General features: G+C 38.0%; 1 protein-coding gene across 3 annotated transcripts in view; it reads right to left on the reverse strand.

Moving 5' to 3' along the window:
- Nucleotides 1-698: 698 nt before the first annotated feature.
- The window catches only part of FEZ2 (fasciculation and elongation protein zeta 2), a 59,108-nt gene continuing 35,261 nt past the window's right edge, over nucleotides 699-24,545 (reverse strand). For all 3 annotated transcript variants that reach the window (XM_054022219.1, XM_054022217.1, XM_054022218.1), the window contains 3 exons: nucleotides 21,105-21,180; nucleotides 16,284-16,349; nucleotides 699-6,389 (listed from right to left, as the gene is read on the reverse strand). In XM_054022219.1, coding sequence (XP_053878194.1) covers nucleotides 6,373-6,389; nucleotides 16,284-16,349; nucleotides 21,105-21,180 — 159 coding nt within the window. In that variant the 3' untranslated portion in view covers nucleotides 699-6,372. The remainder of the gene's footprint in view (nucleotides 6,390-16,283; nucleotides 16,350-21,104; nucleotides 21,181-24,545) is intronic.

The raw sequence follows: 24,545 nt of genomic DNA on the forward strand, positions 1-24,545 counted from the left end.
AAATAATGGATTTCTCTATTATATATCCAGGTATTTTAGAGACTGTCCACTAAAAACTATTTTTCCACTAAATAGTGGTATTCTAGGTCAAGCACAGCATTGTTTGCATGTAAAACGTTTAGTATAAAGTTCTATACGTTGGATAATAGCAGTAATAAAAAGAATGAGAGGACATTCCTTAGGGTACCCCTAGATAGAAGGAATTTGTCTGAAGATACAAAATTAACTGAAATTTTAGCAGCGCACTAGATGACAGGACATTTTCTGTCTTAATTGAAACCATGCAATTGCTAGACATATATTCTGCATTCCCAAGTGAGCTGGGCAATTGCCTTTTTGACATCTAGGGATATTGCAGCATCTGGGAAATCTGGTTGTATCACTGGATTACAGACATCTGTGTATTATCAAACCATGAGCTTGATTATAATCTCAACAATTAAAAAGGGACTAATTTCATCGCAGTAAAACTGGTGAGATCAGAATCTGGTGCTTTATGTTTTAAACAAACCAACCCAATCTGGACATATTGTTCATAGCTAATTCTAATTTAATTAGAAGAACTTTTACATATATGTTAGTCATATTTTTTTGTATCCTGAGCATTCAGTTTGTTCTCTAAAGTTACCACTGATTCTTTGAAGAAATCTGTATGCATTTTCTGTATTAAGAATTTTATAATAAATGAAATAACATGCTGACATTTAATATTAATTTTTATTGAATAAAGTTTTAACAAAGGCAAATACCTAAAAGGACTAAATAGAAAAATATTAACAAAACAGCATGGAGCATAAGAGTCATAAATGTGAGGAAGACATTAGCACTTAAAGAGAACCAAAAAAAAGAGTTCAATGCAACACTTGCAATGAGCCTCATAGAACCATCAAATAGAAAAATGTAAAGATTAGTTCCCCTGATTAATGAGATTTATTAATCAGTGCTGTGTGCACCAATTCAGCTAACCAGTAGGCCACCATTGCTCAAAAAGCATAAATGAATAGAGATGAAGGTCTTGAGTTAAGCTGAAAGTAAAGAATTTGAATAATGGGACAAGAGATTAGGCTTAACATCAAGAACAAAAAGTTTGCAAACAATACTCTACGCTTTCTTGGCTTTAGAACAGACATATTAAGAAATGGGATAAATTAACAACCTGTGTGCAAAAACCATCTTTAGCGCTTCTTGTTCATTATTAGATCTGCTTTATGGAATTTCCCGAGAGTCCATTAATATCTATTACATTTGTTTGGAAAGATCTTGAGAAATATAATGGGTAACGAATAAGGAGTAATGTCTCAACTCCTGATATTAACCCAGACCTTTTAATTTCAGGGTTTCTCCTAGGCTTTTAAAAAAAACGCCTTCAGTTTACATGGGTCCCTTGAGATACAGTAATACAAATAAATCTGACTCAGATCCATGCCTCTCTCCAGTTTTATTTTTTAACTTGTGGTACTTTGTGATGAAAATTTTGAAAGACTTCAAGAATGTGCATCTGAATTTATGGACAGGCATTTATGAAGCTCTAGACTCTTGTGCAAAGTATTAAACATACAAATTAGGACCAATACCCAAAATATGAAATTAACCCAAGTCCACTAAGGTTAAGACTGCCCCAACATCCAATACAGTCCACCTTCTCAGAAAAAGCATGGCAAAAAAGAGGTGAACTTTGCAGAGTGACCTGATGGTCAACAAATTTGGGCTCTGGTGGATCAATGGGGACAACACATTTCAAAGTTGAGACTATTTCACTAAAAAAACCCATTGCCTTCAGTCCCTTCCTGACAGAATTAGAGGGATGTTAGGTTAAAGTGCTTCAGTGGACTTTAGCTGTCAGAGCTGGAGTTGTAGTTGGAGAGGCAGTCCCAGAGCCACCTATGACCTACATCATTTTAGGGCTTTATAAATTAAAAACATCTTAAATTAATGTGGAAATTAATAAGAAGCTAGTGTAGATTGATGATCAACACAGGTGTGAAGTGCTCTGCACTGTTGCCAAGCACACATTCTGTACTAACTGTAATTTCCGGGTGGTATTAAAGCATATAGGATGTTGAAGTAATACTATCTGGAGGTGACAAAGGCATGAATTACAGTGGTGACATCCCAAAGAAAAGGTCACAACTTCCTGACCTAGCACAGATGATACAAAATATTCTTGGCCACTACTAGAAACAGCTGAGGATCCAGTAAGACCAACATCCCTTCAGTAGAAGAGAGCTGATATTATTGTTGATGTTTTACTGGTAGTTTGCCCCAGCCAATGAGCATGCTTCCTATCTGGACTGAATCTCAACTAGTTTGCCCTCTTATTCCAGCCAGCCAGTAGGTAAATCTATAAAATGAACCATCTGAATTCCATGAAATGGGGAGAGGACAAATGTATATCAGCTTTCTTTGATGAACACTGATTTTTGGTGATTTAATACCATTTAGTTTTTTAAGACGTCTTGCTCCCAGATCTGCCCCAAATTAAAAATGCTTAGTAGAGGCGTATCCTTAAGAGTCCGGGAATCCTTGCTAGTACACTGAAATTGTCAACAACTGCTCTCCGACATCACACTCTCAGTGCTCTGGAAATATCCAGGAGCAACGGAATTCTGGCTCTTTGAAAAAGCACAAGACACAGTATTGCTTCAAGGCCCAACTGCACAGAGAGCCGTAAGTGCGTAAAAGTTACAGAAAAAAGTTACTTGCAGGCTGCAAATTTATTCACCGGTTTGGATGCACATTAACCATTTTCAGCTTTTGTTGCTCAGTGCCAGGCTTTTATAGGTGAGGTTTACACAGAATACTTACACAGGGACAAACATGGCTACAACACCACTGCATACAGAATATTTAAAAAAATTCAATTCAGTCTGGTAGGGCAGACAATTTTTGTCAGGAACTTATCCACAGCTAAGGACATTTTTAGGAGGTTCAGACTACATAGTATATTTTGGTATATCCTTTGTACTTTTTTGGCAATGTCTGTTTTCCTACAGTGTTAAATTCTAAGACTATTATTTCAATCCCCTCTCCCCCCCACCCATGCTTTCCTGATTTTTCAACTACCTGTGTTCCATTTCTTTTCTCCTCTTCTCCCATGTTTCCTAGCACCCTGCATTTCCTATTCTGCCTCCATTCTCCCTAACACATTCTTCCTAGCTAATCCTTCCCCTGTCCTCGTTATCTATCATGTCTTACCTCCCTTGCCCACCCCAGGAGTAGGGGAACACAGGGAAACTAGAGAGCATTTGTTTCTTCTACCTATTTAAAGAGGGAAAAAGCTCATGGGGACATTTCTCCCCTCATTCCTAACTCAGCAGAGGGCCCGAGAATGGTCAAGCAATGGGGAAACCTCCCCCCTTTTGTGGTAAAGGAGATGGGTTGAGTATTGTGGTTCTCTGCATCTCCCTTTCTCACCCAAGGAGAAAGGCGGTAACTCAGGAGACACCTCTGTCCCTGCCTTTCCAGCTGAAAGTCCTCTTCGCTTTCCCCGCTCATAGGGCTTGATCCTGCAACCACTGACTTCAGTGGTTCAGGATCAGGCACACACCTCTCTGTCCTGGCTCCCAATATTGTACTCAGCAAAACAAGCCCAGTAGTTGCAATCCCAAGAATCATTACTATATTAAACAGTCACCTCAATTCTCAGACAAATAACTCCATTAAAGTTTCAGTTTCTACAATAAAGAAAGAAAACAATACAAAAATATCAAAATATTAGTTAAAAAAAGCTTACAATGTAATTTAGCTTAAGTGTCCCAAAGAAATGTTAAAAATAGGATACTCTGCAAACACTTGGCATCACAAATGGCAAAGTGATGGGTACAGTGGAAAATTCCATAAGCCTCCCCCAAACTAAAACAATTTAAAAAGTATGGAAATAATAATAAATGTACATAGATTTGAACATCCCTACATTACATACAAATCTACACATTTGCTTTGAGGGAAATTTTGCCTGCATTTGAATGTTGATGAATAACGTGCCGGGAGCATACTGAAAGATCTACCTGGCACCTTGACTCCAATGCATTGGACTTCATGCCTTTGAGACTGATGAGGCAATGTGGAACTTGAGTCTGAACTGTATGTGATAATTCAGCTCTACCAAAAATTACAACTCCCAGTAGGACCACCATTCAATTCTATTGTTTTTGAGAACTTCTTCCTTGAAAACAGCAGCACTGTCCTGGAGTTGGTCTCGCTGAATGCACAGAGGAATGCCAAGCACTAATGGGTTCTATCCTGCAAGATGCTGAGCATTCTTGCCCTGATCCATTTAAACCTGTGTAACTGTAAGGACATAAGTAGTCCCACAGAAATCATTGTCTTAAGTTCTTTGCTGGATCAATGCCAGAATGCTCAATACCCTGCAGGACTGAACCTTATTGTCAGGCATTCATTTTAGGACTAGACAGCACCAGGAAGCACCTTTGAATAGAGATGGCTTGGAGATAAATAATGGTTCTCACCAGGTTTGAAGCCACTGATCTGTTATTTCTCAGTTTCTATACTGAAATAATGGAATAGGATTATTTCTTAGTTAAAAAATAGAAGACAATAGGTTGAAATGAAACATTCTACAGAAAAACAACACATTCAGCAAAACAAACAAACAAACAAAAACACAAGGAATGCCATGTTGAATTCACAACATATCAGCAGAGGAAACAATATTTTTCTTTATAGAGGAACTATTAAAGAAAAAAAAATAATACAGGCAAGAATCTCTTCACAGAAACGTAACCACTTAAGCAGATCAGAAGGAGCATCTCATTGACAGGTGAAATAATACTTAGCCATTATCCTGCTCAAGCAGGTTGTCCACTGCTGACCAAGCGGTGTAATGGCTATAGATTCTGAGTTCTGAATATTCTGCAAAAAAAGACAGGCACAATGGACACATAATACTGAAGTTCAATTATAATACTGTAACTGAATCTAGAGGGAAAACTGCATTACTGAGTGACAGAGTGCCATGTTCGTAATTAATGTGCTCTGCTAATCAAGTGGAAGAACTCATATAGTATCTGCTACTAATAAGCAGATTCTTAAAAGTATTACATTGTGAAAATTATTCTAGAACAGATTCTTCATCACTAAGATTTTAAGATAAAGGAACAGAAGCAAATTCTTGAGAAAAATGTTTGATTATAAGCTCTTCAGGATTGTATCTTCCTATGTATTTGTACCGTGGCTGGCTTTGGGGGCTTCTATAGTATAAATATATAATAAATATGGAATCAAACGTAAAAACAATTACTTTCTTTCTTTCTTTCTATTGGCATTTACCTTTCTTTTCACACCACTGGACTTGCTCTAAGACTAGCAAAGATATTTAATGTGATTTATAAAATATGTTCCCCTCAGTGACAGCTAGGTACAGGTATAACATCATGACAGACAGGGAGTTACAAGAGCCAGATCTGTAGGATGCCTTATAAGTACACGATAATGAAAGTTTCAACGTAACTGTCTTGGAAACGAGAATGACCATTTCTCAAACACTGCACATAATTTAAAGGACACTGAGCATCTTAAAATATTTGTTTACATACTGCAGCCTATAAAATATTATCTTAAGACCAATATTTAACATGAATACTAAAATGATAGCAGTAATGAGGGAACATATCAGGTCTCAATAGACAATTATTAAAAACAGAACCAATAGAAAATAAGAGTGATGAAGAATTATCATCTAATATTTTGAAGTTTATGTAAATCAGGTAGCAAGTAAAGGGAGCAGAGACACGGATTCTTCTTCCTGTAGAGCATCAGAACATTTGTTCAGTGTCTGAACAATACAGTATTATAGTTTATAATCTAAGTTACTGCTTTTAAAAAAAAGTGTTCAGTGCCAGTTGCCACTATCACGGTTTTGGAGTGTCCACTAAAGAACTTCAATGGAATTCTTCAGTGCAGGCTTGGCTATGATCCCTTTTGCAAGTTTGATACAAGAACAGAGGGTTTATTTATTTAGTTTTACTGCAGATTAGTTAAAATTATAGGCTTATTTTATTTACAGTATTTAAAGTTTAGTTTTCTTTCCCCAACAATGAAATATGTGGGAGGGATTACTATGTTACACAATGTAAAATAGATTTTAAAAAGCCAAACCAAAGCTTGTGAGTAAAACTGTACAATGTTTGTTCTATGCTCAAGCACATATGCACTTTTCATTTGATGGTGCAAAGTTCTATCATCATGCCCAAAAGGCCTACTGTATGATCCAAAAATCCAAACAGACATGGAAAGTAAATACATACAGGTTTAGATACAGTGCCAAATGAAAAGAAAATACTATGAACTATTTCTGGAAAGCTTCTTGTCACAGGAAGGAGCATGGTTACTTCTGAAGTAAGGCAGCACTTTTCATGTCGGACACAGAACTGCAAAAGAACCACAAATATACAGGCATAAACTTCATTGAACACTGTGTGCATAAACACATTGCAGGGTACAGTAAACAAACATGAAGAATGCTTAGTTCTATACTCTAAAAGCAGCGAATAAAATCTAGAATTGAAATAGATAATTAAACTGGAACCCTCTTCCCAAAAGAAAACTTTATGACAAAAAATGCGATCACTAACTAATATTACACAGAAATGAGTTAACTAAAGATCATGTCTTCAATAATGGTGTTTTTACACTTTACAAGCTTTCTATCCTGAAGAATTAACTATAATTTCATGGAACATTCAAGAAAAAGTGGAAGTGCTACCATGCAGTGAAATATTAAAATATGTATTGAAAATTTCAGATGACAATTCTAAGCTTGATGTGTGTACCCTGTGGATCATGTAAAGTGGGAAGACAAAGACATGTCCTTCACATGTTTCTCATTCCTGTTTCACATCTAAAAAGACACAAACCTCAGAGCAATCCAGCTTTCAAACCAATGCTAGCACAACACAAAAGCAAATAAAGAAGTCAGGTGTAACAAAGAAGCACAAAAACTTTAAATAATAAAAACAAGAAAATAAATTCCCTCATTATCAGAAACACTGTCACAATTTAAAAATAAAAAACACTGACAGTTACATTTTTGCCTTTTAATTTAAAACCAAAATTCAGCTTCAGCCCTTATTGGTAACTTAAAAGATCAGGTGCAGGATAAAGAAACAAGTTCAAAGATGGGAAATCATACCACTTCCACAGTATAAATAGTTGGGGGTCGGAAGAATAATTAAAAAATATTTAATTTGGCAGAAAGACAGATACACACATTTTCTTCCATTTTACTTGGTGGTATGTGTAGCAATATTTTTCTTGAACTACCTTAAATCATAACCACTATTTTTTCATTTATGGGCAACGAGGCAAGAATACTCAGATTAGTTACAAGTTTTAAGCCAGTCAGTTTGTGTTACTGTAAGAATGGAAGATTTTAAAAAGGAGCTTACTCTGGTTAAGTGTTCATATGGACTTAATAAAGTAATTTTTCAAATAGGAAAGTATTATCTAAACTTGTAAATGTCTTTGTGTCAAGAATAAGGAAATCTAATTGGCTTTCATAGATGAATTTATCATAATGGTAATATATAATGTATGCAAAAAACTTACTGTAATGTATCATTAAGGCTAGAGATTTAATTTAACAAATCAAAAGATTCGAGCTATAGATATCTATTTAGGTTTTTTTACACATAGCCATCAGCAAATGTATCTTTGGCCCTTTGCATTCATGTATTTCAACAAAGTCTATATATAATCATGCCACACAATAATGAAAAATTCTACATACTATATTCTCACCAATTACAGAAGTTTTATTCCTTTGTGTATAATGATGTAATATTTACTGAATAGCATCCCATTATGTGATCACGCAATGAAATTACAGTATTGTAATGCATCCTGTGTATGCAAGTAGGCAGAGTGAAGGCTGCTGTGAGAATATTAAAGGGACATGATTAACTTAATCATACTTATCTGAACATTTTGTACCTACTATTATTGTAACACCTAAGAACACTCACTAGCTGAAATTACAGAAAATACATTCATCTCTGCTCTGCAGTTTGCACAAAGTGCTGTAAAATGCACAAACTAAACAGTTTTCATTATTTCCCCTGCTTTTATTGATCTTTCACATGATAATATGAGAAGAATGTTTTTAAAAAGAAAAATATGATTGTGAAACCACAAAAATTGGGAGATTAACTGTGGAGAAGGTATAGCACCCAAAAATATTTTTAACTCATTATTTGAAATTTCCAATTTCAAACTGATGGTATACTTTTATTTAACTGAAAATTTTAAAACCTTGGCCTTGATTCATTAATATAGATTTTTCCTGACACTAAACACATGCCTCTCCTTCAGATCACTAACATCTTACACTTCTGCTTCCTCCATCCTGGCTTGGGATTGAAACATGGCTATTATGGTTTTCAAGTGCCAATCATATTCACAACACTTGCACAACACCTTCAAAAGACAAGCCTGGGAGCTTAAATCCATAACTTTGCTACACACTGAAAATCATGGACTTAATAAAGACATTGTATTTATGGCTTATTAGAACAATCTGTAACCCACTAAAACCACCTTTTTTGTTTTATGATTGCAAAGGTGTTAACTGGCCACTTCATCACTTCTCTTACAATATGTGTTAACTACATATGCTAAACAATCTGTTCCACTTTGTATTTAGTGGTGACACTTTGGGTACGTCTACACTGCAATTAGACAACCATGCCTGGCCCATGCCAGTTGACTTGGGTTTGCAGGGCTAGGGCTAAGGGCCTATTTACTGTGGTGCAGATGTGTGAGCTCAGGCTGCAGCCCAAGCTCTGGGATCCTCCCACCTCACAGGATCTTAGAACCTGGGGTCCAGTCCAAGCCTGGACTTCTACACCACAATTAAAGAGCCCCTTAGCTTGAGACCCACAATCCTGACTCAGCTGGCATGGCCCAGCTGCAGGTGTATATTGCAGGGCAGATATACCTTAAGAGTATCTTTCCCAGACCTGAAGAAGAGCTCTGTGTAAGCTTGAAAGCTTGTCTTTTTCACTAACAGAAAATGGTCCAAAAGAATAGATTACCTCACCCTCCTTGTCTCTCAATCATATTCAGAAAGATTTGAACACATCTGGAAGGCAGCCTAGACAGTGTCTGATTGAATTTCACATTAGTAAGTATTTCCATTTTAGATCTAAAAATCATACATTGACCCATATCTTGCTGGGTAATGAATTACAATGTACTAAATATAAATCACTAAGCCCCTTTCATTACCAATAACATAAGGATGGAAACAATGGTGAATTGTGACAAAGAACAACAAAAGGATTTTAGACCACATCAAAAATAGTATGAACAAAACAAGGGAAATAATTATTCCCTTGTGCAATACCATGAAAAGACCCTGTCTGGAACTGTGGGTCTAGTTTTGGCAACTTGCCTCTGAAGGGGTACACGGTGTCACTTTGTATAAAAATGCTTTAATGAAATCCAGCAAATCTCCATTAACATCAACTAATTTTTTTATTCTATCAAAAAAGCAATCACATTTGGCAAGATCTGTTCTTTACAAACATATGCTGTTTGTTGCTTAGTATTCCATTTACCTATAGATGAACACAGATCGTTCTCAATGTTTGTTCCATTATACCACTAAGTACTGAAAACTTATGCTTGACTAAGGACTGGGAATGGCTGAGCCATTACAAACATTGAATCTATCTCCCCTTGTAAGTATTCTTACACTTCTTATCAAGCTGTCTGTACTGAGCTAGCTTGATTATCACTTCAAAAGTTTTTTTTTTCCCCCTCTTACTTACTTGGCCTCTCAGATTTGGTAAGACAACTCCCACCTGTTCATGCTCTCTGTATGTGTGTATATATATCTCCTCAATATATGTTCCATTCTATATGCATCCGAAGAAGTGGGCTGTAGCCCACAAAAGCTTATGCTCTAATAAATTTGTTAGTCTCTAAGGTGCCTTCCACTCACTTAAATGCATTACCTGGCATTTTTACCAGTTAGAGCTCAATTTATTAATTCCTCCCTCTATTTCATACCGTTTATAGCCTTTCTGCTTTACTAGTTCTCACAACACCTAATTTAGTACCAACTTCCAATTTATTATTTATCATTTGTGGCATTATAGTGTCTAGAGGTCCTATCCAAGATCAAGTCCTATTGTACTAAGTGTTGTACACATACACAATCAGATAGAGTACCTGCCTTGAAGACTTCACAGTTTATTTAGACAAGACAGGCAAAGCAGGAGGAGAGAAACAAAGGCATAGAAAAGAGAAGTGACCTGGCCCTAGATCACACAGAAGATCAGCAGCAGAGCTGGCAACAGAACTCAGGTCGCCAAAGTCCTTGCCCAGTGCCACAGGCAGTAGACTAAGCTGTCTTTCCCAATTCATTAGCATGTTGTTCTACCCACTCAACCATACCAGTAATGAAGCTATTAAAGACCAAACAATACAATAAGTTCAACAAGACCCTACCAGACATTCCAACTCAACACAGTAGTTATTACCTGTGTTTAGTCCTCCACAAAGTAGATAATCAACATGTCAGTGCTCAAGCATATTTGAGAGAATTTGACACTTAGCATAAAAATGCTTTAATGAAATCCAGTGAATCTCTATTAACCTCAACTAATTTTTTGATTCTATCAAAAAAGCAATCACATTTGGCAAGATCTGTTCTTTACAAACATATGCTGTTTGTTGCTTAGTATTCCATTTACCTATAGATGAACACAGATCTCTCTCAATGTTTGTTCCATTATACCACTAGGTACTGAAAATGGCAATTGCTAGAACTGTTATAATATTTGTATTTTCTCCTCCAATCCTTAGTTCTAAACAACTTCTTCAACAACAATAACTGCCAGAGCTTTCTCATGTTATCCAATTCCCTTAATATGCATATTAGCCAGATGTGCTGGCCTGAATACTTTCATATTTTTTACGTATTCCCTTCTCTGCTTTTTATCAAGAGTGCAAATTGTGCCTTGATATAAGGGTTCACTGAAGATGATAGCCACTTAATAAGGACTTTTAGTAGAAAACTATTTTTCTGCTTGAGAAACTGTATTCAGGACTAGAAAAAACTCAACTAATTATATTGACAAGATTCAGTATTATCAAGACTTCACACAGAGCTGCACAATGTGCCATTATCACAGAACAACCCTGCCCACTCTTTTAGGGAAAATAGAGGTCCCTAGCAAAACAAAAAAGTCATTTGATTTTAACATACTTCAATAACTTTTATGATGAAATTAACACTTATTTTTTTCTGTTTTTCATTTCTTGACTCAACCTTAACAGCAAGTAATCTGTCTTGTAGCTATCAAATAGCTAAGACTAGAATCAATGATAGCAAATCAGGTCAGTTATCACTAAACACACATCTGTGCTTCTAGAAAGTGGCATGCTGCCCCAAAATCCTCACTGTTATTCTGGTCTTGATCAAGATATCCTCAACATTTCCAATGAAGAGAGACTACCTTCAAAAAAGCTGGTAAAACATTTTACCCTGAAATTCAGGGATGACGTTGAAATTCTTATACAAGAATGGTTAATGATAGCAGCAAATGGCTCCAAGGAACTGCAACATCAAAGCCTGCCTGAACAGATTGTTTAAAAGATCTAATCCTCCATTAATAATCCTTTGAAAGAACTGTCTACATGCCAGATAACAGACTAACGTCTGAGAACATTTTGGGTATTTTTATATTGCACTTGGAGATGTGACTGCAGCTCATACAAACATACCCAACACCATTTGAAAACCAACAGCAGTGAAGCCATGGCTGCATGGGCTAGCCACCCAAGTACACAGCCGGGCTCTCTGGCACGCTTGTACTCAAGTTGGCTAGCCCATTCTGCAGCTCGTGCTGCTGCAGCTTCACTATTAGTACCAAGCTAACTAGATTGAACCTAGCTCAGGTATGTCTACACATGCTGCAATCACACCTCTGATTGCAGTATAAATATACCCCTTAGTCCTCAAATGAAGCCTAATGGAGCGCGAGACCACTGACACCATCTGTGGAGGTCGTCATGCATCAGAAGGTCTTGGTGGCAGGGCAATGGAGAGATTGTATTGCTCCAGGAACAGCTACAGAATATCTCACCACTTGTTGACACTGAAGCTTGATACAGAGGAGGAATATTCTCCAACTCTCAATTCTGAGTGACGTCAGTGCTGAGGTTTAGGTGACATCAACATAGGTGCCTACAAAGCCTGTCAATGCCAACTGTTCATGCTTCAAGAATAACAGAGGTACAAATGCTTCCTTCAAGTCTCCCAAATAGTGATCATGCTTTGAACTATTCCTTAACCCAGGGAATTTATTCTTTTCCAGCACAATGGCAGATTTTGCACAGGTGGGGGTTTGTGTGGTGGAAGCCTACTTATATTGGCTGCTTCTGCTTGAATGGTACTGGCAGCTATCAATGAGCAGTCCCTGAATGGTGGTGGAAACCTGCTTTTATTGCCTATCCAGATTATCAAAGAAGTTCATAACACTATAGTACAATACCTATCCCTAGGTCTGAAAGTGCTTTACAAAAAACAGTTAAAACGTCTTTGGATTCAATTTTAAATTGGTATGCTGAATTTAAAACAGATCGTTTGTAAACTTAACAGTAAATTGTTTAGATAGGAATTGAAGCATTTCTCAGGATACCATCCAGCTATAACTAACAGGCTGAGTTAGGCACATCATGTCGTATCCTCGTCAAACCATTTAGATATTACTTTAAATTGCTGCACTCCTTGTTCTGTTGTAAAAGCACTCTGTATTTTGGATCTACTTCAATGTGAATACCAATTTTTAAGATCCAATCTGGAAAACAGCTCCTCTATTTGATCAGGAGAATGAATTCCACATCTTTACGAGGAAGTCTGACGCAGTTTTCTGATATTGATCCTCATGTAAACATGCAGTACAGGGCTGGTAACAAAACCATTGGGAACTCATCCTCACTCTTCACTTGTAGTGGACTATTCTCTTCATTCTGCTCTGACCCCTTCCACTCATTTTGAGTGAACCGCTTGCTATTCCCCATCAGTCATGAGTCCAGACTGGAAGAGTAGTTGTGTACGAGAACAGGCAATTTAAACTTAACCGAAGATGTTTTAATCTGGGATTTTGCCCATTCTTGTCTACAGTTTTTATATGTTTATGGTCATTTAGGGTTTGAAGCATTGGAAGAGTTTCAGCTGGAGCTGTGATGCACTTTCCAGGATTATATAAGGGGATGAGTGAAGATACCAAAAATCAGAGTCATCAGTTGCTTTGGTGGCCCTGTGGGTGCAGTTAACCCAAGGGTCATGACTCCAGATTAGGAGAACGTGTGTGTAAAATGTGCCCATTCTGATTAGTATTTAATTACTAAAAATTATTATGACATTTTAAACATCCAAACTTCTTTCAAAGTAGACAAATTATTTTCTTCCCCTAAGAAATACAAATACTAAGCAATTTATTTCTTTCAATGCAGGGTTACTAAGTTGAAAAATAAACTCCAATAGTATCACTAGAATTTTTTCAGACTAATTGTTCTACCTGTCACATGAGAAAAAACAATTAATTAGAAGTTCTAGACAAAAAAGCAGCTTCTGCTATTTACTCTACATGAGCTAAAGCAAGGCTAGAGAATTCAGACAAGACATAGATATTCTAGAAAGATTGTGAAGTCAAAATGTTACGCATTTGATAAAAGCTCCTGGTTGGCTTTATTTTAAGACAGGAAATCAAACAGACTGAATTCAACCATCCTGCAAAAGTCATCTGTTTGACTGGATTTTTGGAGAGGACAGAACAAAAAAAAGATGGGGAAAGAAAGAGTGTTTGTAGCTGACTAGCTAGCAATGTTCTTGTTGTAATGATTATTTTAATACTGCTGGGCTTTTTTGTAATATTAAGTTGTGTGTTAGGGGGCCTAACACAGTTCACAGCCATCTTTCATTTTTATTTAAATTGCAATAAAGTCAGCATCTTGAGTAAATGTATTGATAACTAAACTGTGAGGATTTGTAAATACTTGCGAAGTCAGAGCAATCAAAATTATGAGCAGAAAATACAAGAATTAGATTAGAAAAATACAACCTACTAGGTATGAAGAGAGTAAATCAAGTGATATTTCATTTGAAAACAGATACTTGGAAAACAGTAACACTAAAAATCAAGGACAGCAAGTTAGAGATGAATGTGCAGTGTATGATCTGGCAACAAACAATGGTAATGCAATTTTGGACTGTATACGAAGAGGCATCACATGATGGAGCAGGGACACAGCAATTCCATTTACACACTATGGTCTAGATCCTACAAAAACTTATGCCTATGCTTAACTTTAAGCATTGACGTAAATGGGACTACTATTATGTATATGCTTAAAAGTAAGCACAAGCGCTTCCACATGCCTTTAAGTGAGAGAGGGAAGCAAGACTGTGCCTGAATTACCACATTCTGTTCTGGGCATCTTAATACCACAAAGATGCAGACAGGGGCGGCTCTGGCTTTTTTGCCACCCCAAGCAAAAAACGACGGGCCTGCCGGAGCAGCAAAGGGGGGGGGGGGGAGAGGGGAGGAGGAAAACAAACCTGCCCCTGGCCGGAGGGGGGGGGGGGAGGAAGAGAAGAACAAACCAGCTGGCCAGAGCGGCGGGGGAGGGGAAGAACAAACGGGCCCGCCGGAGCAGCAAAGGGAGGGGGGACAAACTGGCCAGCTGGAGCAGTGAAGGAAAGAAAAAACAAAAACAAAATACCTGCGGGGCGGCGGGAGCGTGGGTGCAGGGGGACTCCTGGCCCTGCAGACCCGGGGCAGCAGAGTGCGCACCCTGGCTAGCGGGGGGGGGGGGGGGGGGGGGGGAGAAGGGGGGCCCCCAGGGCTTCCTTAAGTGGGGTGCTGCTACGTGGCCCCTCCGCAGGCACCTCCTGCCGGGAAGGCTCCGCGCCGCTCCGGTCGGCAGGCAGGGAAGGACGCGGACTGCCCTCCCAGCTTGCTGCAGGGCGCTGCCCTCCTCCGCCCCCTACACGGCGGCGGGAGCAGCAAACCAAAAAGAAAAAACCTGCAGGGGCGGCCAAAGCGGTGAAGCGCAAAAAAAAAAATTTATATTATATAATATATATGGATTAGATCAAATGCCACCCCTTGGAATCTGCCGCCCCAAGCACGAGCTTGCTCCGCTGGTGCCTGGAGCTGGCCTGGATACAGACAAATTGGAGGGAGTTTAAGAGAAAAGACCAAAATAAGTAACGAAGGGATTAACTACACTAAACGTGCATTGTATAGTTTAGTTCTAAAATAAAGTGGAGCATGATAACTAAGGGAGAGAAATGATTTAAAATGAAATAACCAGTAGTGATGGAATGAACTAAGAATGCAATTTCAGGTGAAATGTCTAGAATCCTTATGATGATCTCTATTAGACTATGGAACTGTTTTTCAAGGTAAATGATGATCCCCATTGCCTGACACACTGAAAATCAGACAATGTATAGCACTGGAAAATATACAGCAAGTACACTCAAACCTTTTAATTTTAAATTTAAAAAATTTCAAACCTTTTAATTTTAAATGGAACCAGATAGAATAAAGATATCCAAGGACATTGTTTGTGGAAGATAGCCACTGATGGACCTATTAGCCAGAATGGGCAGAGATACAAAACCATGCTCTGAAGTGTCCCTAGCCTCTGTTTGCCAGAAGCTAGGAATGGGCAACAGGGGATTGATCACTTGATGATTACCTGTTCTGTTCATTCCCTCTGAAGCACCTGGCATTGGCCACTGTCAGGAGATAGGATACTGGGCTAGATGGATCATTAGTCTGACCCAGTATGGCCGTTCTTATATTTACTAGTGATCAGAAGGAAAATTTCAAATTTATACAAATCTACAAGCCCTGTACCAGCAACGTGCATTATTTCCACAGATTATTTAAGTAGTTCATTGTTTCAGAAAAACCTAATATATTTTGAACTATTCATATTTTACTTTGTATACTAGATCTTAAATGATTTGGTTTTGATACTATGATGTCCTATGGCGCTCTTGTAATGTGCTTTAGACCATCTCAAAATAAATTACCATCACAATGTTTTATTTATGGTGCGACATGCTTAGGGGCTTCTGGGCACATAAAATAAAATTAAGCATACTTTGATTAGAAGATAACAGATCTAGTAATTCATGAATGCCACAAGAACAACATTTTAAAACATATATTTAATATACCTCATATTAACTTAAAATAAAAGATCCCAGCTAATGCATGTATACTAACAGACATACTCACCCTTTAAAATGTAGTCTGTTAATAAGCTTGGCACTTTCTCGCTGTCCTCTTTCATAGCATAAAGGACTGAAAAGTATGGGAGGGGAAGGGTGGATGAGAAAAAGCAATAATTCAGATCATTAGTCAAATTAAAGATGTTACTCGAACAACCACATTAAAGATACTTTAACTACTCATCTAGATATTGCATCCATATCAATTAGAAAATATGTAATTGGAATACTGAAAAAATGAATGGCAGACACATGGGGGCTGTTCCACACCCCTTTCATATGCATAATTCTAATGTAAATCTATAGTGTATGCACATAAGAGCCAGGTAATTGGGTCAAGGAGTACAGTATACGATGACTTTTTAAAAACCACACTGAATTTTTAATTTTTTCTTCTTTAACATGATTAACCATATCAGACATAGGTGTTTTTGTCTGTCATGTATTTCAATGCACTTTTGTTATAAAAATCAATATAAATAGTAAAGAAAACACGAAAACATGGTACCAACATCTCTCATTCCACTTAGCAGCTATCAATATTGTTTTGGAGTTTTAAACCAAGATCTTTACAATGGGGAAAACTCTCTAACAGGATATTGAAATTATAAATCCTTTAATGTTTCAGTATTTTTTCCATGTTATTCCCCCTAGCACTGGGCTTTAGTAGGCCAAATTTACTTTCAGCTGTGCAGCTACAGAAGTTCCGTAAGTTTCACCAGGTTATGTATTATTCTGTATTATTTCACCCTCAGATATGGCTAGAGAAATAATTGTGCCATTACAGTCCCACTTCACCTTTCCCCATCTACTGGAGAAGAATCTGGGACTCCATTCACAGCAATTAAGCATTTGGGAAACAAGGTGGAAGACAAGAGAGCATACTGACATTCCTAGAATGTGGTGGTTCTCTTCTCTGACAGTCTTTAAACATGAAAAGATCCCTGTAGGGGCACATGCGAAAATTGAACTATCCCAGCTAATAACTTCATTAGGGTTGGAGCCATCAGGAAGGAAGAGAAAGTTTCGTCAACTGATTTTTCCAAGCACGGCCCAGGGAGGATACCAAACACCTGACTGTATTTGGAACGGATTTTGACAGAATTATTTTGAGACAAGCTTTCTGCCGAGGGTAAACATTCAGATTTGCAGATGGACAAGATGTGGAGTTGGAATAAAGAATCTGTAGTTATGGTTGTGAACACTCCACTTGCCCAAAACAGGGCAAGTCTTCAAAACATTTAGTTAAAAAAAAAAAAAAAAAAAAAAAAAAACTAAGATGAAGCCACAAGTTTTTGATCTAAAGAAGCAGAAAGGGTGAATAGTTGTAAAAATCAAACTACAGTAGAGGGTAAAAGGTAGAGAGAGTTGACCAAGAGGGTGAAAGTAAGTAAAAAAAAGAATGCCTATAATTTCAAATTCCATAGTAAAGATTGGGGAGAAATTTTCAACGACACAAATAGCAATTAATATCAATGGGAAGTTAGATGCTTAACTACCCTTTATCCCTTTGAAAAATGTCCTGATCCAAAGTCTACATACCAACACCATGAATTGGGTCGGAAACTGCCTGTTTGCTATGTGGTTTGTGTGTTTCAGAGTGTAACATATCATTAATATTAAATATAAGAAATTAAAGTCTGACCTTTTCTTTGCATATATAAAGACGAACTCCCATCTTTCATAGCCTCCCATATGGCAAAACCTGACATAGCAGAATCTTTGCCAAAAATAAGATATTTTAATTTTTTTTTTTTTTATTAGGTACTTAAATATATTGGAGTTCATATGCTGTCTTTGTGGTTTCCATTTACTCAAAATATTCAGTTAAAGTTAAATAGTCTGATAGCTAAAACTGTTGAAATTAATCTAATCCCTTAACAATATTAGAAAGCAAAACATTACTGTGAAGATCCTACATTTAATTTAATAATACTGAAAGTCAACTCTTATATAAGAATTATTTCAGCAATCAGGATTTCACCTAGTGTTTTACAGCCGGTGGCAGTTATTACAAGAAGGAACTCCTGGAATGCGAAAGAAATTCATACCTACAGGAATTTAATTTATGCAGACTGAATAAGCATCATACTACTTAAGTACTAAAAATGTTAGAAAAACTTTTGCAAGCTCCTACTATCCAAGAGGATGCTACATTTATTTCTGAAAATGTTTCAAATCTCTTGGGAACATTCATATGGTCTGAGGAATGCAAAGTGCTTTCTCACTCAGGTTGTGCAAAAATGTCACTCTGTATAAGCTGGTTAACAGTGTTAGCTGTCGATAAGGATAGCCAATAATTAGTGAGAAATGAATTATAAAAAAAAAAACAGTATTTGAAAAGAAAATAACACTGAAAAGCCAGACAACTACCATGAACCACAGCAGACTAAACAACCTACTGGTAAAAGGACCCAATTTAGTTAACTTGCCAACTGTAGAACTTTTTTTTGCAAGCATTTAGAGTTGGATCCGAAAGAGATCAAACTATTAATGAGAAGATTCTACTTTTACATGCAATGTTAGTTTTATGTTTTGAAATAGGCAGCTGTGAGGCTTATAACACAGAATACAGAAAAGACATTTCCATTGCTGGTCCCTGGAGCAGTGGAACTTTAACTATAGGAAAAACCTCTGTTAACTGCCCTGGCTTACTTATGCTCGTCTGTTGCTCCATATTCAACTAAAGAATGTTGAGAAGTATCTCTCTCTGTAAGTGTTCTCAGACACGAGAGGAATGAAAGAATCAGAAGCACAGCATTTACCGACTAGCAGCATTTAATAAGCTCCAGAATGCTCATGGGATAATCATAATACCATATGACTATTCCAGAATACTATATTTATATTGAAATAAAATATTCAGTGTTCGTAGCTTTAAAAACCTGTTCAATATCTGCCTCAAAATTGCACAAGCAAGAAGCCAGCCAGGAAAATCTGCTACTGAGGGCATGTCTACACTAGAGACGTACATCGACCTACGTTAGGTCGACTTACAACCATCACAGTAATTACCACGGTGGTTAATGCCCACATTATCCTCCTTTTGTTGGTGGTGCGTGTCCTCACCAGGAGCGGTTCCACCGATTTAAGAGGGGCAGTGTGGGAGGCTAAGAATCTAGGCCTCTCAGCTCCACATGCAGCTCCCCATCACCAGGAGCCTGGCCACCCCCACAATGGGCACATGGCTCCCTGGCACCAGAAGCCTGGCTGCCCCCAGGAGGCTCGAAGCTCCCTGCTGGGACCCCAGCTGAGGCAAGGAGCGGGGAGCCAAGAGCCAGGGAGTGCAGGTAGGCTCCTGGCATCAGGAGCCTCCGTGCAGTACCAGGGCTTCCTGAAGGGAGCTGGGCAGGAACAGCCCAACTCTGAGCGGGGAGCCCAGGCAGCAGCTGGGCTGGGAGTGGAGAGCCGTGAGGTAGCTGAACTCTGAGCAGGGCAGGCACAGCATGCCTAGGAGCCCAGGAGGCAACCGTCTCTAGCTGGAGTCCCCCACCCACTCTGTGTCAGTCTGGCTTTCTTGTCAATTTCACGGCTCCAGCAAGTAGCCATGAAATTGACAAGAATGACAGTCAACAGCAGATGTAAGTAACACTGTCTATATGGACACTGCATTGCCTTAACTACACCAAAATAAGTCCTATGCCTTTCTTAGAAGTGGAGTTATGATGTTGGTGCAGTAGGGCACTTACATCGGCGGGAGCAAAGCTGTAGTGTGTACACGGACATACCTGTAATTAGATATAAGCTGCCTTACCTCAACTTATCTCTGTAGTGTTGACCAAGCCTGAGTAATAGGATCAGGTTTCAACAAGTCCACAGAAAACACTTACCTCTTTACAGTACACATTTGTATAAACGTTTTTGTTGTTAATGAAAAAAGTTATTTGGCTGAGACTTTTGGCTTCCCCTCCCCCTTGACTACTACTGGAATTTTGACATTTTGAACTATGCTTTAGTCATAAGTAAAGGATTATGACCTCATTACAGGATTAAACAGAAAATGAAGTTAACTGTGAGAAAGCGCTAGTTTAAACACAAATTTAAGTACTAGCCAAGGGAGCATATTGCAGGAAAAGAATGTGTACCTAAGTTACTTTTGTTTAAATGTTCTATTATTTAAAAATTTTATATGTCTCCTGCCAGCAGAAATGCATATAAGATCTTACATTTTCAGAAGTGTTTAGTAATTCTGGGTACTCAGACACCCTAAAAGGACCTGCTTTTAAGAGGGTGGGCACTTCAGACATTGTAAAAATCAGATCCCATTAGGGTGTCCTAATTTGTACACACCAAAATAACTGTCACATGAAAAATTAGGCCAAGAAAAGTAGATTTGAAAGTCTCTGAATAGCAATTATTTGACAACTATAATTAATTAGCTCCCCCATCTACTCTCATTCTCAAAAGTTCTAACTTCACTACATAAATGGTTGTCTCAACTCAACACGAATTTTCTGATAAACCCATTAGTACACATAGCATATTTTGAGGGAGCAGGGAAGCAGTGTTGCCAACATTCATGATATTTGGTATTTTTCTTAGGGCTCCTGCTCCTGAAGTCAAGTCATTACATGAGAAGATCAGCTTTTAGTTAAAATAAAAAGTTTCTAGCCCTCAGGGTTTCAGAGACAAGCTTGAAAACATGATCCGAGTGCATTCTAGAGACTCAAAAACCAGAAGACAAACAAGAACCATCCAAAATTTATTATGGCTTAAAAATAGTAACATGATTTTGGGGGGGTCTAAAGCATGATTTTTGAACACTCGTTTTTGGCAATACTAGGTATGGGACATGAGATCAGCAAGAGAGTTTTAAATAGTTACTCACTTTTGGTTAATGTTTGTAGATCTTCAACACAGGGGGGTCCACTTTTCTTCTCATAAGGAATGACTGTTGTTAAGTACTGTCAAATGAAAAACATGATTATTCAGCGATCACTTTGCTTATAATTTACCCTGCTTGAACTACAAAAAAAAAATCTTACTTATTTTGTAGAATTACAAGATGTTATCTAATAAGATCAGATATTTTGCAAGAAACAAGTTTCTATCTCAATTGTCCTAAATCTACCTCTGTCACAAAAGTCGGTTTTTAATTTTGTCATAAATTACATAAAAAACACAAACATGAAGGTGTATTAAACATTTAAGAAAGTAACTGTATCATTTAAAGTCCCTTACTCTAACAAGTTCCTTCTATCCCGTGTCATGGATCCTAGTGAGAGTCCCTTCCTGGCCACCTACTAACACTACTGTGAGGGGAATTGAGGCCTCAGTGCCCCAGATCCAAAGGGTGCTTTAAGCTCCTGTAGTCTGAACTGAGTCCAGCCACTGCCCCAATCTTAGGGTTCCTATGCACATGCTCAGGGTGCAGACCTTCTATCTGTTACTGCCCTCCGAGTGACAGAACCCACTGTCCAGCTGCCTAGCCCCTCTGGACATTTCAGACTGCCCAGTACTTAAACACACCCCCTCAGCCAGAACTCAACCCCAAAGGTGTGAAACTTCTGGTTTACAGTTTAACTCCCTCAGGGGGAACACAATAGTTGTGAAGCAGTCAACATAAATACTTTGTTCAATCTACTAACTTTATGCTCTTTATGTTTAATCACATAAAGCATAAGGCAGTACAGATCACACAAAACAATAAAATGTTCTTGTGAAAACCAGGGTCCAGACTCCCCAAGGGGAAAACAGAAGGTTTAAATTAGGGCTGTCGATTAATCGCAGTTAACTCATGCAATTAAATAAAAAAAGATACTCATACAAGTACTGTTGTACAATCTCTTTATCGTGAAAATGCAACTTACAAATGTAGATTTCTTTTATGTTACATATCTGCATTCAAAAACAAAACAATGCAAAACTTCAGAGCCTACAGGTCAGTCCTACTTCTCGTTCAGCCAATCACTAAGACAAACAAGTTTGTTTACATTTATGGGAGATAATGCTGCCCACTTCTTGTTTATGAACTCCTTGCGGGAGAATTGTACGTCTCCGGCTCTATTTTACTCACATTCTGCCATATATTTCATATTATAGTAGTCTCGGATGACCACTCAGCACATGTTGATCATTTTAAGAACACTTTCACTGCAGATTTCACAAAACGCAAAGAAGGTACCAATGTGAGATTTCTAAAGATAGCTATAGCACTTGACCAAAGTTTTAAGAATCTGAAGCGCCTTTCAAAATCGGAGAGGAACAAGGTGTGGCACATGTTTTCAGAAGTCTTAAAAGAGCAACACTCCGATGCAGAAATTACAGAACCCAAACCACCAAAAAAGAAAATCAACCTTCTGCTGGTGGCACTAGACTGAGATGATGAAAATGAACATCTGTCAGTTCGCACTGCTTTGGATAGTTATTGAGCAGAACTCATCATCAGCATGGACACACATCCTCTGGAATAGTGGTTGAAGTATGAAGGGACATATGAATCTTCAGTGCATCAGGCATGTAAATATCTTGCAACGCTAGCTACAACAGTGCCATGAGAACATCTGTTCTCACTTTCAGGTGACGTGAATAAAAAGCAGGCAGCATTATACCCTGCAAATGTAAAGAAACTTGTTTGTCTGAGCGATTGGCTGAATAAGAAATAGGACTGAATGGACTTGTAGGCTCTAAAGTTTTGATTTGTTTTGTTTTTGAATGCAGTTATTTTTTGTACATAATTCTACATTTTTAAATTCAACTTTCATGATAAAGAGATTGCACTACAGTACTTGTATTAGGTGAATTGAAAAATACTATTTCTTTTGTTTTTTGCAGTGCAAATATTTGTAATAAAAATAAATTTAAAGTGAGCACTGTACTGTTATAATTGAAAACAATATATCTGAAAATGTAGAAAACATCCAAAAATATTTAAATAAATGGTATTCGATTATTGTTTAACAGTGTGATTAATTATGCGATTAAAAGAATATCCTTTCTTCTTAGGACTGCAAGGGAGGGTTTGGACTGGTAGCATTGGTCCAGGACAGTAAGTCACAGATACTTCTTGATAGACTGCAGAATAGGCACATGCAGGTAGGTGTACAACCTTGAGATCCAGGGAGCATTAGAATTTGCCCATCTTCACATCTTGAATAAATTATTTGAGAGACTCTCATCCTACAAACATGACATACCTAGGAAGAATCGACCCATTTCAAGTCAAGAACTGGACAGTCTCCTTGTTTTTGGGACAGTGAAATAGATCCCAATGTCCTTCTCATCTTCTAGGATCAGGGGAATGGGCTGTATCTTTAGGAAATTGTTTAGGGTACCTCAGTTGCCTTTTTTGTTGGGCCAATGTGGCACTGTGTAGTAGAATGGAGTTGTAGTACAATGGATCTCACATTGAATCAACTGCATATCCATATACAGTAGTATTGTCCAGGACCCCTTTGATGTTATTTAGGCCCAGGTATGAAAACAGTTCCTCAACTTTCCCGCAATGTTGGGACTTTATATCCAGACTCTAGAAACTTCAGGTTGACTGGTTAAAATTTGAATGAACTCCTCTGATAATTGTTACTTCCTCCGTTGTCAATGAAAGACTGTACATTGTTAAGGCCAACTGCTTCTGTAAATGGCTATGCCTCCTTTTTACTGGATTATAGTTTCTAGTCTCCCAGCATCTGCTCCTCTTTGAACACAAATTCAAGATTCAGCTTGGCATCTCCTGGGATAGAACTTTGCTCTTTGAATCAGCCAAGGACTGTTGACTTTCTTCAAGTCTTACTGAAAGGAAACTGGTCTTTAAAAGGCAAGTCTGTTGGCCTGGCTCTGGAAAAAAGAAAAACACTAGCTACTGTTTTAGCTACATGGCCTCTCTCCTGGAGCCATGGTAGTCTCAATAAAGTGGCAGAATCATGTCACATGTGAACTCACATTGAAGATAGTGGTGCCCAGAAATGGGAGTGTCTTGGTCACTTCACAGTTTTTATCTTTGGCCTTTGGAGATCTGCTAAGCTTCTGTGACCAGTTCACTGTCCCTGGGAAATATATGCTGCATAAATTGAAGATTGTAGGGAAAGGCTTAAGGTCACAAAGATTCTATTCAAAGAGACACCTCATTTTTTCTGTCAAGGAAATCCTTGAGAGCCACACTTCATTCCACAGTCTGTGCTGTCCTTTTCACTGACCCTGACAAGGCAGCATCCATTCTTGGGTTCTCAGTAAACATTTCCACATCTGATGTTCTCAGAAGACAGTGAGATTTAATGCTGCACTTTGGTCATGTTTCCTGTCTAGAATACACCACTCATTGTCCATCTTT

The sequence above is a fragment of the Malaclemys terrapin genome, chromosome 3 (assembly GCF_027887155.1).
Source record: "Malaclemys terrapin pileata isolate rMalTer1 chromosome 3, rMalTer1.hap1, whole genome shotgun sequence".
In the NCBI taxonomy this organism is placed as follows: Eukaryota; Metazoa; Chordata; order Testudines; family Emydidae; genus Malaclemys; species Malaclemys terrapin.